General features: G+C 40.3%; 1 protein-coding gene across 3 annotated transcripts in view; it reads right to left on the bottom strand.

The window, feature by feature from the left end:
- Window positions 1-4024: 4024 nt before the first annotated feature.
- The window catches only part of LOC144681546 (ubiquitin carboxyl-terminal hydrolase 53-like), a 130482-nt gene continuing 111439 nt past the window's right edge, over window positions 4025-23067 (bottom strand). For 2 of the 3 annotated variants that reach the window (XM_078543209.1, XM_078543219.1), the window contains 4 exons: window positions 19527-19590; window positions 18366-19381; window positions 14738-14802; window positions 4025-6445 (listed from right to left, as the gene is read on the bottom strand). In XM_078543209.1, the coding sequence (XP_078399335.1) occupies window positions 14741-14802; window positions 18366-19381; window positions 19527-19590 (1142 nt within the window). In that variant the 3' untranslated portion in view covers window positions 4025-6445; window positions 14738-14740. The remainder of the gene's footprint in view (window positions 6446-14737; window positions 14803-18365; window positions 19382-19526; window positions 19591-23067) is intronic. The other variant, XM_078543227.1, reaches the window with a different exon arrangement.

The raw sequence follows: 23067 nt of genomic DNA, 5'->3' as shown, positions 1-23067 counted from the left end.
AGTATGGTGACCAGCCTCAAGAAAACTCAACCTAGACGGACAGGCCATTTCTCCTGCATGGATAATTACAGAATCTCCAAGCAAATCTTCTATGGGGAACCATCTGAGGGCAAATGGACACTGGGTTATGGGGCGGTATCCATTTAGGGCCTAATAACATTTTGATTAAAGTAGATAAAGTTTGAGATTTAAGTCACTTGCTAATAGAATAAAGCTACAAGATTCCACGGGTTTTGAACAAACAAAAATAAACTTTACTGTACAAAGATAAAATAATTTACAATATCTATCTTATATTCTAACATTCAGGGCAAGTGCAAGATACATGTGAATTAACAGGCAAACTGTGATCAAACACACTCTACAGAGCCAAATGCGACCAAAACAGATTCCATGGATTTCTCAACAATCCACCCAGACATTAGTCACACTGTGAATCAACCAATCTCATTGAAACTCCATCTCCTTCATGAGAGTTTCCAATCTTCACCTTCAAAGATCTCACCTTAGAATCCTCCCCACCAGTCCCTCTGAATCAGGCTGCTTTAGTGACAGCCCAACTCGCAGGGTTTCAATCTTGCCTTTCGAAATTTCATTGCGCTGGATTCCCGAGTAGACTGGAGCATCAATTTACAAGCACAATTTCAGATCTTGGGCCGTGTCAAGCAGAACACCACTACTCCAAAGGGGTTCCTTTGCCCCATGGCACACAGCACTAAGTCTGCTCCCTGCAGCCCTTTCTCTAACTTGCAGTCCATTTCTCTGCTCATTTCTTTTTTATTAACTGGGACCTGTTGCTGTCCCTTATCTTTTTCCTCACCTGGGGCACTTGCTGGCTGATGGACTCAACTGACTCCCCAAGAAGTGTTCACTGACCTTGGACTCATCAGGTCAGCTATCACAACACTTCAAGAGGGTCCCATCCTTATTAATAGGCAGGATCAAATGTAACAAGCCCTGGAACATCTTGTACCATAAATGTTACAATCTCCAGACTACAAGCTTACATAGCACAGAGACACAAAATGAATGGGTTTCATAACGTTGAGGACAGCCACACCAAACTTGCCAGAGGTGGCACAGCTGCAGAAGTTCCTACAAGCACCAATGACAACATGGACGTTCATACCAATCCTGTATTGGACTCCTCAGTCATGAAAGGGCCTGCTGAAGATGTGAAAACATTTACAGCTTGGACATACTCAAATGAGGACCCTATCACAAAAATAAAGGAGCCTAACCATTCAAATCTAGTCTCACTACAGCTAATGCTGCAGAGAGATTGAAGAAATACATGTACGAAATGCACTAACATCAGTTCTGTTACACCCTGGGTGGTATCATCATATAAGTGGCTAAAGGACAGCCTGAGTCAACAACCATAAAAAGATCCTCTGATTGTTTATGAGATTGACACAATGAACTCTGTTATTTACCTTGCTTGTCCTGCTTTCTACCCTTAATTAGCACATACCTTAGATAATTTCACCACCTTCAACACCTCTTTGTCCTTTTGTCTATGACATCTTTTGGCTATCTCCACCTATCACTGGCCCTCTATCCAGCTCTACTTGTCCCACCGCCCCCCCCCCCCCCCCCTTAAACCAGCTTATATTTCACCTCTCTTATATTTTTACTTAGTTCTGTTGAAGAGTCACACAGACTCGAAACGTTAACTGTGTTCCTCTCCGCAGATGCTGCCAGACCTGCTGAGTTTTTCCAGGTATTCTTATTTTTGTTTTTGGATTTCCAGTATCTGCAGTTTTTTGTTTTTATCTGTTATTTACTGCTGTCTTCCATTCACAGCACTGGGATTGTCAACAAAAATATTATGATGTATATATGCTATAATCTTAAACAAAAACAGAATTACCTGGAAAAACTCAGGAGGTCTGGCAGCATCGGCGGAGAAGAAAAGAGTTGACGTTTCGAGTCCTCATGACCCTTCAGCAGAACTAAGTAATATTAGAAGAGGGGTGAAATATAAGCTGGTTTAAGGTGGGGGGGGGTGGGGGGTGGAGAGAGAGAGAAAAGTAGGGTCGGGGTGGGGGGTGTGGTTGTAGGGACAAGCAAGTAGTGATAGGAGCAGATAATCAAAAGATGTCACAGACGAAAGAACAAATAGGTGTTGAAGGTGGTGATATTATCTAAACGAATGTGCTAATTAAAAATGGATGGCAGGACACTCAAGGTACAGTTCTAGTGGGGGTGGGGTGGAAAGACTAACAGGGCATAAAAGGTATAGATTTAAAAATAATGGAAATAGGTGGGAAAAGAAAAATCTATACAAATTATTGGAAAAAACAAAAGGGGAAGAAACGGTAAGGGGGTGGGGATGGAGTTCAAAATCTAAAGTTGTTGAATTCAATATTCAGTCCGGAAGGCTGTAAAGTGCCTAGTCGGAAGATGAGGTGCTGTTCCTCCAGTTTGCGTTGGGCTTCACTGTTTTTGTTTTTATGCTATAATCTTTGTGCTTGTGATAAGTGACCTGATGTAACACAATAGGAAAAATTGAAGTCAGTTTTATTAAACGATTTTAAGTTCATTCTATCCCATGCAGATGGCTGTATTGCTTCAGCCTACCTACCTGTAGGTACAACCAGGCAACTGGAGCAAAAGTGCCAAAAACAATTCCTAGCAGTGACATTTTTGCCTAACAAAGTCCACTGATTGCTGCAAATTTTTACTTTCACAATCATGTGGTGGCGCATTATATACATAGCTGTTAACATGTGCATAATTATATGAAGGTCAATGATTTATGCACATCCAAAGAGCTAACAGGAGCTTTGGCTCGGTCCAAAAAAACAATTACCAGAAAGGGACCAGTGTATCTAGGTGTGGCTCTAGTCCTCCTGTGAGAACCTCACTCTATTTCACCCTTCACTTCCTTTAAAATCTTCCTTTACAGCCTTCCCAACCCCCAAAGCTTGTTCCGAGAATTCCTCCTTTAACCTGTCCCCTGAACAACACAACATTGTAAACGGTTCCCTCTCCTGATATACCACGAAATCCCCCCTCCTTTAAAAAAATCTGTAACCTCAATTGTTCAAGTCATTAGGACTCATTTGTTTCTACTCTTCCTTATCCTATCATAACCATAGCATCATCAGTAATAGCTCCTCTTTCTGCCCCGATAGTTAACTCTGGCATTCCTGATTTATCCTTAGGTCCCTCCTATCCTTCATCTATATCAACCACAAACATGGGGTTCACTTCCCGATGTACACTAATGATACAGTTCTACCTCTCTCAACTCACTTGTGTTGTCAGACTGCACATCTTACACCACAATTTCAACAAAACATTGGGAAGGCAAAACACAAATGCTCTACCTGCGCACCAATTCCACCCTCTCCCTAGCAGTTTTAGGCTGAACCAGAATATTTTCAATCTTGTTGACCTATTTAGCCTCAATGTGCACTTTCAATTCCACATAACCTGACTCAGATCTTACTGCAATCCATCAGCCATTGAAGCCCTTAACCATACCGTTGTCACCATTTCAACAGCCTTCAAACATAAAGCTCTTCTAAACATAAAGTTCCATTTGCTCATAACCCTCGACTATGCTAGCCTATACTTGGTCTTGGTCCCCCAAAACTTCAAATTTAAAAGTCAATCTCATGTTTAAATGCTTTCGTGGTCTCTCTAATCTTCTCCAGCCACCAAACCATCACTCTCCATCTTGCACATCATTCTCACCTTTTCTCAATTATTGGCAGCTGTGCCTGAAAGCTCTTACATCCCAATCCTCTGTCTTTTTACCTGCAAGATCCTCCTTAAAGCCCTCTTTGACCATACCTAATGTTTCCTTCTTTTGCTTGGTATTGACTTAAGAAAATTAACACTTCTAAAAAGCACATCTATTTTGTACGTCTAAGTGCTTTCCTTGTGTGCTTTGATGTCATTAAACTTTAATTAGCTCTTATAAATATTTGCAGCCGAGTGTTGTTCATGATGGGTAGGTCTTCCATTATTGATACTTGATTGCATGTCCTTACAAGTAAACATACTGAGAAAATAGGATGAAAAATTCTTTACTTCAGGTTTTAACACTTTTATCTCTAAGATATTAGTATATGAAACTAGAAATAACCTTGTACAAATAAGTAAATAGTTACTCCACAATATATATCCAAAGCATAATAAAAATCAGTGTGCTACAAATATTCCCTCATTTTACATAGAAAAATAAATAGACATTCTGTACTAGCCACAGTTTGGCCTTATCTATATTGGTCCTTTTGTATTTAATTGTTCCATAGGCTGCATCAATCAGGTGTTTGGAGACAAGAGTTTTTAATACAATATTTTTACAGCACAATAAAATTATGTTATAGTCAGGATACATTTAGTATTGTGTGTGGTTCATCACAATGATCCTAAACTCTTAAGGCTTTGCTTTGAAATATTTGTGCAAGTTAATGAAACTGGGTAAAATACTTGTATGCAGACACCTTTGATAATAAACTAAGTTAGTTCAATGCACAGCTAAATTCAACATTAAGAGGATATCCAAATATCCTCACTTTTTGTTGGAGCCAAATGGTGTTGTAGCCCAAAGGATACAGGTACACTTTGAAAAGAAAACAAATTGGAACAAGAAAATCCATTTTGATACAAAAGTGCATTTGTAGCATTTGTTACAAATGGAAATAATATTGTTAAATAATTGATCTGCCTTTCAGGTGACGTTTAAGATGTAATTTTAAAAAAGGAACTCAAATGCCATAAACGTGTGCATAGTAACAGGAAAACAGAAGTCTACTGTTAATACATAGTATTTTTCAGATATTGAAAAGGTATTATTTTTATGAAAAAAGTTGGAGAATATCTACATGCAGGTATTATTAGCATATTAAAATAATAAGTTACAGTACCTCAAATCTCAGCCTGCATAGAATCTTTCCTTAATGCATAAGAAATTTTTTTTGTAAAAGGCTTTTTCCAGAAAATGGCAAAAGCAAATTTTCAGAATTTTGGCATTTGTGTCTGGAGATCTCCATGTGTCCTTGATGTACAGTACTTGTATATTTGTATATAGTCATAATTAACCTTCGGTAAATCACTTCACTGTGAGATTAGATTTTTGCAGTTTTGAAAGTTAATTTGTATAGTAAGCTAGTGATTTAAAAAAAACCTCCAAACTGCACATACTTACAGCTGGCAAGTACTATTTGTTTCAAAATGTTTGACTTAGTCTATAGCTTGCACATAATTACAGTAAAATTATAGGTTTTATCAATAAAACTGATTTCCGCAAACTCATTTGACAAATGTAAATACAGAAAATGATAAAATCATTTAAAGTTTCAGAAATAAAAAAGTTATGTTTTGTTTTTGCCAGTTCCTCAAAAGCACGGATAAAGATTTATGTCTATTATCATTAAATTCTGTATTTCTTGACTTGTTGGAATAATGCTTTGCTATTTCATATATCGGTAAAAATATTCCATGCTATTTATTGGACAGTTGACAGTGCCTTGGAGATTTGGCAGGAATCTCTGGAAGTGCATCAATATTTACAAGCATTTCCTCATACAAATAAAAAAAGACTGTTTTGTTAAGAACTTATAAAAAAAAGCCGCTTGAAACCACTGAAATATTTTGGTTCAGATCTTTTACCCTTTCTTCTGCTTCTGTGATTTTCCTTTAATCAACCATGAAAAGAATTAATTGATTTATGTTCAGTGGATAAGCCTCCAAACTTTAAAAATATTTTCATTTCCTGCACAACTGCATTTTTCTCAAAAATATAAGACTAGATTTTAGCCAGATAAATTTGAAATTAATCTCTGCCTATCAGCAACTATTCCTTTTATGGTAATGTCAGTTTCTTCTGGTATAAAAGCTTTAAAAATCAGCGTATTAAATCATTAAAAAACAAGACAGGCTTTATCTACTTTAACTTTTTCTCAGCAATTAGTAATTAATTTTGTTTAACAATTTCTTGGCATAGGATTCAAGACAGGAATATTTAAAATGATTCTACGTGAACACTCAAAATTGTGGTTTATACAAAAAGGTTGAGTAATATAAAACAATCTTATATTAGCAATGTACAGAATACAAGTTTTTGACTGACTTGTTGAATGTTTACACTTCTTCACTATGCACAGTACTTGAGTCTATACAATAAGGAGCAGTATGACCATTTTTATTTGACTTTCTTCAGCTTTATGAATGACAGCTACCCTCTGCTGGACAATATCTGCAACATCAATTACTCTTTTCATGGCAATTTCAATTGGAGTTCTTTCTTTTGTACTTATTGTCCTCCGATTATGCAGTCTTTAATACCAACTTGGAATTGAGTAGAATTAGGTTCCATGGCCACTTTATTCATAGTTTATCTCACTTGTCAAGTCTTTGGATTCATTTTGTGATGTCTTTAATTCCACATATGCCGAAGAGCACACAAAGCAGGACATCTATCCATAGCCTGGAAAAGTAAAATCAAAATGAAACTGATCCTTTCTAAGCTGCATAAATATAATAGTATATAGCATGCAACCCATTTAAATGCACACCATTTTTTTTTACTCATTTACAAAAAAAAACAAAACCTATTCTTAAATTTGTCAGACATATTGAAAGTCCCTGATGAATAAGAACATACATTCAGAGTTCAAAACAATTGACAACTTGAAACTGAAGATGTTTGAATAAAAGCAAAAAAAATGCTAGAAATGCTTAGGTAATGTAGCATCTGTGGAGAGAGAAACAGAGTTTCAAGTTGATGGAAATAGCATTTTTTGCTTTTATGCAAACATTTTCAAAGTTGGTCTATGGGGTTGTTAAAGCTCACGATATTTCAGAATAGTACAGTAAATACTTTAGAGCAGACACAGATGAGTGGTAGCCTTCTCTCCTGAAGGGTGTGGATTCAAGCCCTGTTCCACATAATCCAGGCTGGCACTTTATTGTAAAGCTGCAGAACTGAAGGAGTATGGCACTGTCGAAGATTCCGCCTTTTGCATAGGCTGTTAAAATGAAGCCCTGTCTCCTCTCTTAGGTGGAACCAGAACATTCTGCAGCATTATTGTAAGAGTTCTCTCAGATGTTTTGACCAATATTAATTCATCAACCAACATAACTAAAATAGATTATCTGGCAATTTATCTCATTGCTGTTTGTGGGCTTGCTGTGCAATAATTTGTTGCCATGGAGTGCAACTGATAGAGTGGAATTACTATGCGTTTGGTAAGTGAGGGAGTTCAGTGAGGAGGGGAGGAAGGTGCTTTTTTTCTTCTTTTCTTTCTCTATCTTTCTCAGCCTCCAAGAGATCAAGAGTTCAAACCCTGCACGAGAGGGCCGAGTATGAAAACATCCAAGGAGAAACACAACTTCACTGGTTGGCGAGAAACTGCTGTTAGGGAGGTTCTTCAAGTAGCTGGCAATTAGAAAAACGTAGTTATTTTAAAAGGAGATACTTAGATTTAAGAAAGAAACACAAGTAATAGGGAAGTAAAGATAAGTCAAGGCCAGGTAAAATAAAGTAGTATAAGTAAACCAAAGTAAAATAAAGTTAACATGAGGGAAGTAAATTGAAGTCATGGTAGGACAGCTTGGTCATGTGGAATACGTGTCCTGAAATATGTGGGAAGTCATGGACGCTACCGATGTCCTAGACGATCACATGCAGCAAGTGTCACCAGCTGCAGGAACCTGAGCTCCAGGTTTCGGAGCTTGAGTGGGGGCTGGGCTCACTGTGGCACATCCGTGAGGCTGAGAGCTACATGGGTAGCACGTTCAGAGAGGTGGTCAAACCACAGCTTAGGGATCTGGAGGCAGAAAGGGAATGGGTGACCACCAGGCAGTCCAAGAGAACAAGGCAGCTAGTGAAGGAGTCGCCTGGGGTCCCGCTCGCCAATTGGTTTTCTATTTTGGATACTGGAGAGGGCATTGGTTCCTTGGAAGAGTGCAGTCAGAGCCAGGTTTGCAGCACCACAGGTGGTTCTGCTGTACAGGAGAGGAGGAAGAAGTAAGCTAGACCAGTAGTGATAGGGGATTCATTAGTTAGGGGAACAGACAGGTGTTTCTTCAACCGTAGACGTGACTGCAGGATGGTAGGCTGCCTCCCTGGTGCCAGGCCAAGGATGTCATGAAGCAACTGCAGGGCTTTCTTCAGGGGGAGGGTGATTAGCCAGGGGTCATGGTCCACTGTGGTACCAATGGTAGGAAAGCAGATTTCAGGGAGCTAGGAAGTAGTGTGAAAAGCAGGGTCTCCAAAGCAGTAATCTCAGGATTACTCCCACTTCCATGTGCTAGTGGATATAGAAATAGGGGAATTGAATGATTGAACACGTGGCTGGAAAGCTGGTGTAGGAAGAAGGGCATCAGGTTTCTGGGGCATTGGGACCAGTTCTGGGGAAGGTGGGGTTTGTACAAGCTGGACACTTTATATCTGAATGGGACTGGGATGAATACCCTTGCAGGGATATTTGCTAGTGTTGTTGGTGGGGGTTTAAACTAGATTGGCAGGAGGATGGAAACCTGAAGGCAAACTCAGAGCAGGGAACGAGAAATGGAGAATTACTGAGTCACTCCGAAAGACAGGAGCAGCACATGTTAAAAAGTGTACAGCACAGGAATTTGGCAGTGTTCAAAGGCTATATATATATATATATACACACACACACTATATATATATATATATAAAATGCAAGGAATATAGCAAATAAAGCCGATGAGCTGAGAGCACAGATAGACACATGGCAGCATGATGTTATCGATATAATGGAAACTTGGCTCAAAGAGGGACAAAAATGGCAGCTCAACATCCCTGGATATAAAGTTTTAGGCAGGATAGGGAGGGGAATAAAAAAGTTGGGGGTGTAGCATTAGTGGTTAAAGAATCAATTTCAGCTGTGAGAAGGGATGATGTACTAAATTAAGCATCAAATGAGGCCATATGAGTTGAGCTCAGAAATAAAAAAGGAGCAGCTACACTATAGATCCCAAATATTGGAAGAGAGTTAGAAGAGCAAATATGTAGGCGCATTTCTGAGTGCAAAAACAACGGGGCAGTAATAGATGAAGACTTCAACTACCTTAATATCAATTGGGAACAAACAGTGTGAAGGGCACAGAAGGCTTAAAATTCTTGAACTGCATTCAACAGAACTTCTTCAGCCGGCACATAACAAGCCCAACAAGAGGGGGTGCAATTCTAGACTTAGTCTTAGGAAATGAAGCTGGGCAAGTGACTGAAGTAGCAGTGGGGGGTCATTTTGGAGATAGTGACCATAGTACAGTTAGATTGAACATCATTATGTAAAAGGACTAAGATAGAACAGGAGTAAAAGTTTTAAATTGGGGTAAGACAAACAAAGCTGAAAGGGGAACTGGTGAAAGTGGACTGGATACAGCTACTACAAGGGAGAACAGTGTAAAATCAGGGGAAGGCATTCAAAAGCAAGGTTTTATGGGCAGTGTAGACATGTCCCCACAAAGAAAAAGGGTGACACTGCCAAATCTGGCACTTGCTGGTTATCCAGAGCATATAGGGTAAGATAAAGCAGAAAAAGAAACCTTATGACAGTCACAAAAAGCTTAGTATTGTAGAAAGCCTAGAGGAGTATAGAAAATGCAGGGGTGAAGTGAAGAAGAAAATTAGGAAAGCAAAGAGAGGATACGAAAAAACAGTTGATAGACATCAAAGAAAACCCAAACATGTTTTACCATTAGAGCAAGAGGATAACTAAGGAAAGATATGTACATGGCAACTTCTGTGTTGATGAAGATGTGGGCAGGGTTCTCTGAGTACTTTGTCTCTGTCTTCACTAAGGAGAGGGATGAAGCAGACATTTTATTTAAAGAGGAAGAGTGTGAAATATTAGATACAACAGGCATGAGAGGGGAAGTACTGGAAGGACTGACCATCTTTGAAGGTGGTTAAATGACCAGGGCCGGATGGATTATATCGCAGGCTGTTAAAGGAACCCAGGGAGGAAATAACGGGTACTCTGACGATCATTTTCTAATCCTCACTAGATACAGGCAAGGTATCAGAGGATTGGAGGCCTGCAAACTTTGTACATTATTTAAAAAGGGTGCGAGGGAAAGGCTAGAAAATTATGGGCCAGTCAGTCTAACTTCGGTGAATGGCAAATTATTGGAATCAATTCTAAGAGACAGGATAAACTGTCACTTGGAAAGGCAGGGGTGGATCTGGGACAGTCAGCATGGTTTTGTTAGGGGAAGATCATGTCTTACTAACTTAATAGAATTTTTTGAGGAATTGATAAGGAGGATTGATGAGGGTAGTGCAGTGGATGCTGTTTACATAGATTTTAGTAAGGCATTTGACATGGTCCGACATGGTAGACTGGTCAGAAAAGTGAGATGCCATGGGATACAGGGGAAGGTGGCGAGTTGGATCTAAAATTGACTCAATGACAGGAAACAAAGGGTAAAGGCTGATGGATGCGTTTGTGAATGGAAAGTGGTTTCCAGAGGCATTCCACAAGGTTCTGCGTTGGGGCATTTGCTGTTTGTTGTATATATTGATGAGTTAGACTTAAATGTGGGAGGCATGATTGGAAAATTTGCAGATGGCAGAGGATAGCTGTTGTCTCCAGAATTATATTAATAGTTCAATAGTTTGGTTGAGTGGGCCGAACAGTGGCAAATGGAATTCTATCCAGAAAAGTGTGAGGTAATGGGCAAACAAAGCAAGGGAATAGTCAAACGGGGCAATATGGAGAGGGACCGAGAAAGTGAGGAACCTTGGAGTGCATGTCCACAGGTCCCTGAAGGTGGCAGGACAGGCGGTTACAGTGGTAAAGAAAGCATATGGAATGCTTTGTTTATTGGACCAGTATTGAATGCAAAATCAGGGATGTAATGATGAAATTGTATAATCGCTGGTTAGGCCACAGCTGGAATCTCATCTACAGCTCTGGTCACCAAATTACAGGAAGGACACAATTGCTCTGGAGAAAATACAGAGGAGATTTGCAAGAATGTTGCCAGAGCTAGAAAATTGCAGCTATGAGGAGAGACTGGATAGGCTAGGGTTGTTTTCCTTAGAACAGAGGAGACTGAGGGGTGACCTAATTCAGGTGTACAAAAATTATGAGGGGCCTAGATAGGGTAGACAGGAAAGACCTGTTTCCTGTAGCTGAGGGGTCAATTATTGGGGGGTATAGATTTAAGATGAGTGGTAGAAGGATTAGAGGGGACGTGGAAAATCTTCTTCACCCAGAGGGTGGTAAGTGTCTGGAATTCATTGCCTAAATTGGTGGTTGGAGGTTGAAATGTTCAACTCATTTAAAAGATACCTGGATTGGCACCTGAAGTGCTGTAACCTGCAAGGCTACGGACCAGGTGCTAGAAAGTGGCACTAAAAGGAGCAACTAGTTTCATTTTCGTCTATTTCGGCTGGCGCAGACATGATGGGCTGAATGGCCTCTTTCTATGGTTTCCCTACAGTACTGTGACTATGTTTCTTCAAAAATGCTTCTTTGGCTGTGAATTACATTGGACACCCCAACATCATGTTTTATAAACTGGTAATGTACTAGCATACAGAGACACATTCATAAAACTTTATAAACACAAGGTTTTAAAAAATCTGTCAGTCCCTCTATTCAAGAGGATATTTTGTGCATAAAACTCAAAGTACAAATTAAAGCAGTATGCCATTTTTGGATCATTGTAAATTGCAGGGTGACCAACTCTGGGAGAAAAACATAGGGGACACTTTGCTGGAGGAACACGGGCAGGGTCGAGACCAGAGGAGTGCAGTGGGGGCTAGGAGAACCCCCTCCTCCTCAGGCCTGCTGGACCTCCCCGCCCCAACACCCCAGGCCTAACTGACCGCACTCCCCTCCACCTCAGGCCTCCCCGATCGCAACCTCAGGTCTGCCCGTCACTCCCTCCACCTCAGGCCCCCACCTAGAGTCGGGCCCAAGGGCTGCTGACACCAACACAGGCCCGACACCCTCCGCCTGACGACCCAACCACAAGCACCCACATGTTGAAGTTGGGTAACTCTCACAGGAGATTGCTGGCCAGTGCTCCCTTGTGGCTGAGTGTCTGCACATGCACACCACACCAACACTACAGCGCATGCGCAGACCCGAACATGCTAGGGCAGAAACAAGAGCAGACCTTGAGCAGTTTCCTCATGTGATGGCTGGAGGAATTTGGGATAAGTGGCGTGCTGGGAAACCCAGGCCCAGGACAGGAAGCTAAATTCTGAGACAATCCCAGAAAATCCAGGACAGCTGGTCTCCTTGGTAAATTCTGCCAAATAATTTGGAGTTATTTGCTGTGATTTGGCTCTAGTGTTGCCTCTAGTCAAAAATAAAAGACATAACTACTACACACTGGTAATCAATTTCTGTTTATATTCTGTTTCCTCATTTGGGACATTATTACAAGTTGATCTATGACACCATTCATTGGAAAACAAGAGACCTGCATTTATAGAGCACCGCTAATGCCCATCTCAAAGTGCTTTACAGTCAATTAGGTATTTTTGCAGACTATTAATGCTGTAATGTAGGAAATATGACAGCCAATTTGTGCACTAACAGCAATGCCAATGAGATTAAAAGCAAAAGTACTGCGGATGATGGAGATCTGAAATAAAACAGAAAGTGCTTGGAAAACTCAGCAGGTCTGGCAGCATCCATGAAGAGAGAAACAAGAGTTAATTTTTCAAGTCCAATATGACTTCTTCAGAACATAATGAGATTAGTCAGCTTTTACGATGTTTGACTAAGGGATAAATATTGGCTAGGGTACGAGAAATAACTCCACTACTCTTCTTTGAATAGTGCTATGGGATCTTTTATGTCCACCAGAGAGCACAGACCGAGCCTTGGCTTAACATCTCATCTGAAAGACAGCTTCTCTGCCAATGTAGTGCTCCGCTCAGTGTTGCGCTGGAATGTCATCTTGATTTTTGTGCTCAAATCCCAGAGTGGAACTTGAACCTGGAACTTTGACTCAGAAATGAGAGTGCTAACAATTGACACCACACTGACACAAGATATACTTGCCCAGTATTAACTACATTCAATCTCAAATGTTTCTAAAATGCAACGCATATTGAATTGTCCAAAATTGTCAGAGTTGTGCTTGTAGTCATATATCCCACTTTGTACTAGCACTAATTAATCTGCCTTGTATTTGTGGCTAATTAGAAAATCTTAACTGTTAGAAAAAATCTCAGATTGATGCAATGCACAATGTTACCAAAAAATGTAACCTGGAAATTAAGGCAGTTTTATGGAATTTGAGAGGATTCATAAAATGGATGCTGCAAATACTATTAATGGGTACACACGATTCATAGCTCATGTGTTTCAATTTTAAAAATGCTATTTTAAAATAGAATTAGTTGAAGTAATGATGCAAAATTACATGACATACATCACAACTTCACATTTAAAAGAAAATTAGGTATTAAAAACAATACTGGAATGCAATTTAGATATGATGGCCACTTTTGCACTGAACCAAGCCTGTTTGCAACATTCCAACCCTACATCCTCTGATCATCTTCTTCCACCTCCTTAATATCACTCGTCTCTAACACAAACTCAGCCATCTGTCGCTGAAACCTCATTGATGTTTTGGTTACCTTCAGACCCAACTATTCCAAAGCTCTCCAGGCTGATCTCGCACCTTCGACCCTCCATTAACTTAAGCTCCTTCAACACTGCCAATTAGCAAACCTGCACCTCTTCACCATCACCTCTGCTCCTTGACCTACAGTGAATCTCTGATCAACCTCACTTTCAGGGAGTACCATCTGCAGAAGAGGAGATAAGTGAGCGATGAACTCCCAGGTTAATGACAATGTTATGCTGTGACAAGACTCACAGGACAGTACGAGTGGCAAAGTCTCATCTTAGACACAACAACATTGTCTGCCAATTTTTAATATTTTTCATTCCCCGACAGATAACAGAAGGCAACTTGCTCTAAACTTAATGCTGGTGGATCAGCCACAAAGCAATCCATGTGATTTACCGCCAGATTTCCCTCTTCACTACATACTTCAATCCTGAATGGAGTAGATAAAATTGAGCATGTGTTGTTTAGGGGATTATGGATATAAACATCTGCTCTACCACCTTGGTATAAGAGGTCACAGTGCCACTTAAGTTAACCAAGTCAGAACACCATTGAAACAGGGCTAAGATGATGTTGCCTTCCCAATTTAGCAGTTAAATATGGCACCTGAACGCAAAAATATTTTGTAGATTACTATTGAAGCATTTTATGCACTAACGTGAGTGCCTGGTCTACAATTTATGGATCTACAAGTACTTCTTCTGTCCTAGTATTACCCAGGAGAGTGGTTATAAAGCAGATATACTGAAATGATCTGAATGTTTATGGCTGAATACATAGCACACACTTTCCCAGAATTTCGAGGCCACAAGATAAGCCCAAATGAAGATGGTCTTTAATCTAAAGTTGTCTTGTGATTTAGAAATAATCTTATCCCTCAGAATACCATTTCCGCTGTCTATCCATTGCCAAAGACAGTTGTTTCTTAAACAACTCTAATGTAATTGCATTAAATATCCATCCTAGCAAAACCCTTCCTATCGACCACCCATTGTTGAGAAATATTTACCTTTCTCAACCCACAATCTGTACCTTTGCTTACAAACACAACTACCATCAACAATAGGTACTAAGTATAACAACATAATCAGATTATGCAATGGTGAGCTGTTGGGAAATAGCTGGTTGAGATTCACAGTACCAATTATAAATGGGAGTTTCCTTTTCTAGGGCTATGCATCATTTGAGATGTATTCACAGATGAACCTGCATAAAGAAAAGTTCAGAATTATAGAATCTCATCGATTACATTTGGAAAATTAAATTTTAGCCACATTTGAATAAAATGGAAACATGTTTTATAAATAGAATCAAATGTAAAATAATTATGCTCAGTTTAGAAGACAACCATTAATAACAAAATATAAATTTAGAAATAACATTTCATCTTACTGTATCAAAAACATTATCTGCAAGACTAGACATTCTCATTCAAAAAAGGCTAAAAGTGACCTAATTTCTATTATATCATTAGTAGGTTCCTCTCCTCAGGTACCATCGCCCTTCCCTTCAAATCTGCCATTATTGACTCCTCTATACTGCCCCACCTCCAATCTTTCTTTCCTCTTCAAAATTCTTCAACATATTGCTGCCTCCCAAATCAGTGCTCATTGAAAATGTTCAAGCATGATGCTGCAGGAACAATCAGGTTTGTGCCCCCACCACAGCCCTAAAACAACCCAGGTCAAAGTCACAAGTGGCACCCTCAGACTCTGATCATGATGCACTATCCCACCTCATCCATCTTGACCTGTCTGCAGCCTTTGAAACACACCATCCTCTCCCAATGTTTCTCCACTATCATCCAGCCGGGTGGGACTTCCCTAGCCTGGCTCATTTTCATTTGTTCAGCCATAGCCAAAGAAATATCTACAATGGCTTCAATTCCTGCTACCGTACAACTGCCTCTGGTGTCTCCCAAGGAGCTATCTTTTGGCCCTGCCCATTTCTGATCACCTGAAAACTCATCAGTTCCCACGTGCATGCGGACAAAACCCACCTCTACCTTAGTAATACCTCTCGCAAACTCTCCATGTTCTACGATTTATCATGCAGCTTGTCTGACATCCTGACTTGGGTGAGCAGAAATTTTCTCCAACTAAAAACTGGAAAGACTATCCTCTGCCACAAACTCAGTCCATGTCCAAATTCATTGAGACCTGGACAATACCCAGGCTTGGGCTGACAAGTGGCAAGTAACATTCGTGCCACACAAATGCCAGGCAATGACTATCTCCAAATACAGGGGATCTAACCATCGTCCCTTGACATTCAATGGCAATACCATCACTGAATCCCCCACTAACATCCTGGGGGTTACCACTGACCAGAAACTGAACTGGACTAGCCACGTAAATGCTGTGGCTACAAGAGCAGGTCAGGGGCTATGAATCCTGCGACAAATAACTCACCTCTTGACTCCCCAAAGCCTGTTCACCATCTACAAGGCACAAGTCAGGAGTGTGATGGAATGCTCTCCACTTGTCTGGGTGAGTGAGTGCAGCTCCCACAACACTTAAGATGCTTGATGCCACCCAGGACAAGGCAGCCCACTTGATTGGCACCACATCCACAAACATTCAGTCCCTCCACTGCCGACGCACAGTAGCAGCAGTGTGTACCATCTACAAGGTGCACTGCAGGAATTCACCAAGGCTCCTTAGGCAGCACCTTCCAAACCCATGACCACTAGCATTTAGAAGGAAGAGGGCAGCAGATTAATGGGAACACCAAGGCTTGGAAGCTTCCCTCCAAGTCCCTCACCATCCTGACTTAGAAATATATTGCCGTTCCTTCAGTGTCACTGAGTCAAAATCCTGGAACTCCTTTCCTAACAGCACTTTCCTATTCACCTCCTGACTCCTCAAAGCTACCTACACCACATGGACTGCAACGGTTCAAAAAGGCTGCTCACCATCAAGGGCAACGGTTCAAGGGCAACTAGGTGTGGGCAATAAATGCTGGCCCAGCCAGCGAAGCTCACATCTCATGAATGAGTTTTTAAAAAACTATCCCTAGCCACCAACTCCATGGGCAGGAGTTTTAGCTCAGCGGGTGGGCGTGCGCCTGACTTGACTGAGTGCGAAATGACATGTGTTGACGTCGGCCGGGCGTACCGACGTCAACACGCAATCTCGCAATAATTCGGTCAGTGGGCACGCACTGCACCTGGCAGCGCGTCGGCTGACAATTAAAAGGCCTTTTATGGCCATTAAGTTATCAATTGTTCATAATTTTTCACTGCCAGTTCAACCAAATGGTTGACAGGCAGGCAAAAAGGCCAAGCGGCCTTTGCACTTTTTGGAAATCTCATCCATAGTCGGGATGAGGTTTCCAAAAGCAAATACAAATGAAATAAAAACTTTTAATTTTTAATTAAAAACATGCCCCTGCTCATGTGACATGAGTCACATGAGGGGACATGTTTTATTCATTTTTTTCTGTTGTTCAATAATTTGTTCAATGTATTTTTCATCTCCCTGAGGCAGCTCTGTGCTCTTTTGTGTGCATTCGTGAAGTGAGCGTTAGGCTTGCTCGCCCTCCTCCCCGCCACCCACACAGGCAGCGCTCAGCACTGCCATTCGCGTATCACACTGGGCGGGCCTTAACTGGCCTGCCAGTGGAAATCGCTGTGTGCTGTGGATCGCGGGCAGCAGTCATCTTCCTGACTGCCCCTGCCCGCCCCCGCATGCTAAGGGCAAAATTCTGCCCCATTTTTCTCTCCTGTCACTGTTTGAAATGAAATCTGACCATTCACAACCTTACCATCCTTATTGAACTTGTGATGAGCCTCTAAATTGCATATCTGCACTATCATCAAGACTGCTGACTTGCACCTCCCCAACATCACCCATCTCTGCCCTTGCTCAATTCATCGAAGGAAATCCTCATCCATACCGTTGAAACCTCTAGACTTGACTATTCTAATGGTCTCCTGAACAGCTCCACTCCACCCTCCCTAAACTTGAACTCATCCAAAACTCTGCTCTCCATATCTTAACTTGCACTAACTTCCATTTAGCCAGCACACCTGTCCTCACTGACCTACACTGGCTCCTAATCTGGCAGCATCTCAATTTTAAAATTCTCACCCTCATTTTCAAATCCCTCCACAACAATGCCCCTTCCTATTACATAAACTTCTCCAGGCCTGCGAGATCTCTGTACTCCTCCAACTCTGGCCTCTTGTGCAGCCTTGATTTCAACTGCTGCCATAAATTGACATGCTGCTTGGGCTCTGCTCTGGAAATCCCTCCCTAGACCTGCCTGCCTTTCTTGAAGACACTCCTTAAAATCTACATCTTTGTCCAACCTCTGCACCACTTAATAGCTCCTTAGGTAGCTTGGTGTCAAATTTTGTTTGATGTACTCCTGTAAATACAAGCTGTTGCAATATGAGATGTAGGTAACACCCTTTAATTGAGCTCCAATTTCTTTTCAGATAGCTTTTGAAGATCCACTGAGATGTGAGCTTCCTTGCATCTCAAACACCATTTATTATAAAATTATTTTATAGGTATGGTTTATTCACAATATATGGAATCTATGAAACTAATACCTGACTGCAGTGTCTCTGGTAACTAAATTATGTATAATTAATCAAATGGAGGCACATTCCTGCATATTCATATTCAGTTATACTTAAATAGCTATAAAACATTGGAAATACATTGCAAATAGAGCATTATCTGAAGGAGAAATGTGTTAATATTTCAAGGCTAACCCTATATCAGTTGTTTAACTAGTTCCAATTTTTAAACACAACTCACCTTGAAAGGGATTTCCTGCTCCTTGCTGGGATTCACTAGCTTTCATATCTGAAAAGTAGAGTTTAGGTCTCTCATGGTATTTGATTCTGTAAGTATCAGTCATGCAACTATCCACAGAAAAATAGGTTGTTGGAGCAACATGTTTATCCTGGCCAGCTGAAGCAGCGTTGGTTTCAAGCTTTGCAGAATCGTCAGACATATTTATTATCCTATCATGTGAGGATTCATGATCAAGGTTTACTGTAGGACTTGAAACCTGCCCTTGATTAAAAATCCTTTTAGGCACCTCGTTCAGAGGTATCATTGCATCATCTGTAAACCTGGATTTTACACATGCAGCCACTTTAGTCAAAATAGAAACATTTTCCTTTTGCTCCTTTAGCTCATCTACTGGCTTGACATTTAAAGCATTGCTGTCCAAACTTGATTGGGCTCTCCGATTATACATCTTTGGAGGCAGAGGTGGCGGCAATGACCTTTCTTGATGGGCAGATTCTAGAAAGTTCTCTCTCATTTCACAACCATGGTATGAGCTTAGCGCTCCAGAGTGGAGACATTGATTGGGCTGAGAATTCTCAGAGGAACTGCTGGTTGGATGCAAATGCACTGGTGATTCAGATGGTGATGCTGCTGCATTTATTTCCGCATGCTGAGGCTGGGAAGGAAACCCATGATCTGCAGAATTCAGTGATATTTGGAAATTGTGACCAGAATTTTTCCCATAAGCAACCTTCTTGAAGTCTTTGCATGGAAATACATGATGATCATGAGGCACAGATGTATCCTTGCTGTTGGATTTGGCCGAAATATTTGGAGCAGGTTTGTCTGTGGACGGTTGTTTCAACTGCTGGTGTGGTGGATTTGCATTATCCTTACAGTACCTGTGGTTCTGGAAGCTCATTCCCAATGACTCCTGGAACGAAGGCTTTTGCTTAAGGAAGGGAGCAGGTTTCCTGGTTCTTTCTAATGAAGGTGATGTTTGGCCTTTCCCAAACCTGTCTATACCAAACTGTGATCTAAAAATAAAATAAAATAAGATTAACTTAACATTACAAGTTGAAATTCTCCCCCAGTGTGTTCAAAGTATTTCTCTCTAGGATAAAAGGGACACTATAAATGTTTAAAATGGAACTTTTTACTTGAATTTACTGCAACAATTACCTCTGCACGTTAGGTCCTTCACCAATGTCAACTCTTGGTTTGGACTCCTTTTCTTGCAGTTCAGCTGTGATTGAAGAGGAACAAAAGCTATTTTGTTAGTTCACATAACTGCAACTGCAAACAGTCACTAGTTCTCACTCTTATAATAGTCAGGCTGAATAAATATCTTTTCTAGGTATTAAGAAACATTCAGAAATCAAATCAACACCATTGTAAGATGCTTCAAGATATCATGTTAAAGAAAATTGATCATTTGTGTAGTTGTAAATGGATGAAAAACTTGTAAAAGCGTAGACAAAGTACACTCCTCATGGAAATGAAAGATAGCCAAAAGTTACATTTTTCAAAACACAAACGCCTTCATGCCCCACATAGGGCCAGTAATTTTTACATGCCATTTGGCCCTCTGACTCATGCTGAATTTAGATAATGCTTGGACTGCTTTTACAACATTACTTACCTGCTCTCTCGCCATTTTTCAGCCCATACTTTTCATATTCTTAATTTTTACATAATCATATGCAATATTTTTAAATGTTATAACCAATTTAGCATATATCTAGCACTTGTGGAAAAGCATTGCATATTCCAATAACTCCTCTGTGAAATGTTTTGATAATCCTTTTATGTATCTAATGTTTATTATAATCACAACCACTCATCTAATTTTTTTATAATTTATTTACCTTGGCTTTTCCTTTTGTCACTTTAAACATCCGCATTATATCTTCCCAAATCTTCTCAGTTTGAAGGAAACAATTATATTGTCATTTTTTAAATAATTTGCTCAAAAGGATATGGGCAACATCAGCAAGGCTGCGTTTATTGTCCTGAAAAGTGGGTGGTGGCCCTAGAGTCAACAACAGTGTGGAACTAGACGAGCCAGTTGCATTTTTAAACAAATAATTTGACAGTCATTTTTTTCTGGTATAGCCACACATTAGCAGGTTTTTCTTAAAATCTAATATCACAACTTGGCATCATGGGCTTGAACTCAAATTCTGGTTTGCACATCCATTACTATAACTAGTACTAGTAAACCCAGTACTTTAAGTCCTGAATAACTTAGATTCTTCATCAGTCATATGATCTTGATAAAGCTGCACCGAGTTGTTTCTAGAACTATTACAGCCCTCCTATGGTAATAAGGTTAAAATTGCACAATATCCCAGATGTGGCATAGCCATTCTGCACAGATTCAAGATAGTCTTTTTTTTAAGGAGGAGGAACCAGGAGCCAGTGCAAATCAGTAAGTACAAGGGCGATGGGTAAATGGGACAGGAAAACAGGCAGGAGGATTCTGGATGAGTTGAAGTTTATAGAGGGCGTGGCAGGTGGGGAGAGGAGCAAAAAATTCTTGAATTTATATAGTGCCTTCTAAGGCCATAGGGCATCCCAAACTGCTTTCTAGCCAATTAAGTACTTTTGAAGTGTAGTCATCATTGGAACATAGGAAAAGTGTCAGCCAACTTGTGCACAGCAAACTCCCACAAACAGCAATTTGATAATGACCAGATAATCCGTTTTAGTGTTGATTGAAGGATAAACATCGGCCAGGACACCGGGGATAACACTCTTGCTCTTCTTTGGGAGTGTTTGAGACAAATGCAACAACCATTGGGCCAACTACATAATCCTAATCAATGTAGTCAGAATATTTATTTTATCCAATTACTTGTGTAAAGTAACTACATAATCCTAATCAATGTAGTCAGAATATTTATTTTATCCAATTACTTGTGTAAAGATGTGGCTAATGAGTTATTTCCTATTTACTGCACACATCCACCTACCATTTCACTTCACAAATATCTGTCTGGATATTTCAAAGGATATTAAAAATTATCCCCCCACACAAGAGATGATAACCAATCGTCTTAGTACACATATCTGTTTAAAATAGAAAGCAGCTGCACCATGGGCTTCCATGATAGGTTGTCCACCTACATGAGTTTCTTAGATTACCTATCCAAATGAATGACCTCCGTAGTATTCACAGATAATATGGGGACATGAAATGTAACTTCTAATATTTACTCATCCCACTGCAGTTAATGTGAGGCTACCTATTACTCTTGCAGTTTATTTTTTTGACTTGAAAAAAAATCACAATTATTTTGCCTTACTGATATGAAGCTTTGAGATGCAGCAATTTGAAGGCCTCATTTTCTGGCCTGCCACCTTTAAGTAGTGCTTGGTTACAAATATGCCCAAGCCATAAGGCTGGTTGTGATTTTTTTTCACCAGGAAAGCTGGTATCCTTTATGTTTATGGCAATATGCTAAATAGCCCTCAAAACTCGATCTTATACTCCTTTTGCAGATGAAGTTTACATTGGAAATGTAAAGGACACCTGGCAAGAATGCTCTAATTCTATATGGAGTTGACACCAGAGAGAATGCCAAAAAGGTTTAAATTTAAAGCAAAAGTAATACAGTGAACATGTTTTAGGAACACTGGTGTTAAATTGGCTTATTTCCCAATCCATTGTTGAACTGAGCAGATTTTGCCTCCCTTCACTCATGGTGTGTGCTCAGAGTTTATACTTCTCTAAAGCATCATGGGCAGGTATCAGTGTAATCCTTGCTAGGCAGGAACTTTAAGCTATATGTGGGTTCCTGTGTTGAACTAAGTCACAAACAACTTAAAATATGTTGAGAAACAATTCTAAAGTGCTTTTTCCCAAATAGTGACACAAATGCAACGTCCTAGCATATATCAGGTAAAAGCAGGGAAATTAAATTAGAACAGAGTCTTAAGTCCAATTGGCACAGATAGAGGCCTTTCTGCCCATTGAATACACACCAGTTCTCTTGTTGAGCAATTCAGTCAGTTCCATTCCCCTTGAAGGGAATAAACTTGCAGGCTAGAAGTGCCCAATTTCCTTTTGAAATCATTGATCATCTCCACTTCCACCACCCTTGTAGACAGCACATTCCATGTCATTACCACTCACTGAAGGACCACAAGTTCTTCCTCTCATTACCCCTGTATGTCTTGCCCAAAACTTTAATTCTGCATCCCCTAGTCCTTGCACCAGCTAATAGGTACAGTTTTTCTCATCTAAACCTGTCATAATCTTGAATACTTCTATTAAACCTCCCCTCAGGTTCCTTCGCTCCAAGGAGAACAACCCCAGCTTCTCCAACCTGACCTTGTAGCTAAAATCCTTCACCCCTGGAACCATTCTGGTAATTCTTCTCTATACCTGGTCAAGGACCCTCATATCCTTCCTAAAGCCTCGTGACCAGAACTGGACTCGAGACAACACTGTACTTGTGGCCTAACCAGAGCTTTATAAAGTTCTGATGTAAAGTTATGCTATCACAATGGGCCAACTAGCTTCTTTGGTAAAGAAAATCCTATGATTTGATGTCTACATATCATGATCTTAGGACATCCCAAAAAGTGCACACCCAATGAAGTACTTAGGAAATGCAGCAGCCAATTTACACGCAAACTCCCACAAACAGCAATGAGTTAAATGATCAGATGTTCTTTGCAGGATGAACCTTGTCCAGGGCACCGAAAGAACTCCCAT

Source organism: Cetorhinus maximus, chromosome 1, assembly GCF_964194155.1.
Source record: "Cetorhinus maximus chromosome 1, sCetMax3.hap1.1, whole genome shotgun sequence".
In the NCBI taxonomy this organism is placed as follows: Eukaryota; Metazoa; Chordata; class Chondrichthyes; order Lamniformes; family Cetorhinidae; genus Cetorhinus; species Cetorhinus maximus.
Note: the sequence above shows the minus strand (reverse complement) of the source record. Positions and strands in the feature narration are given on the sequence as shown.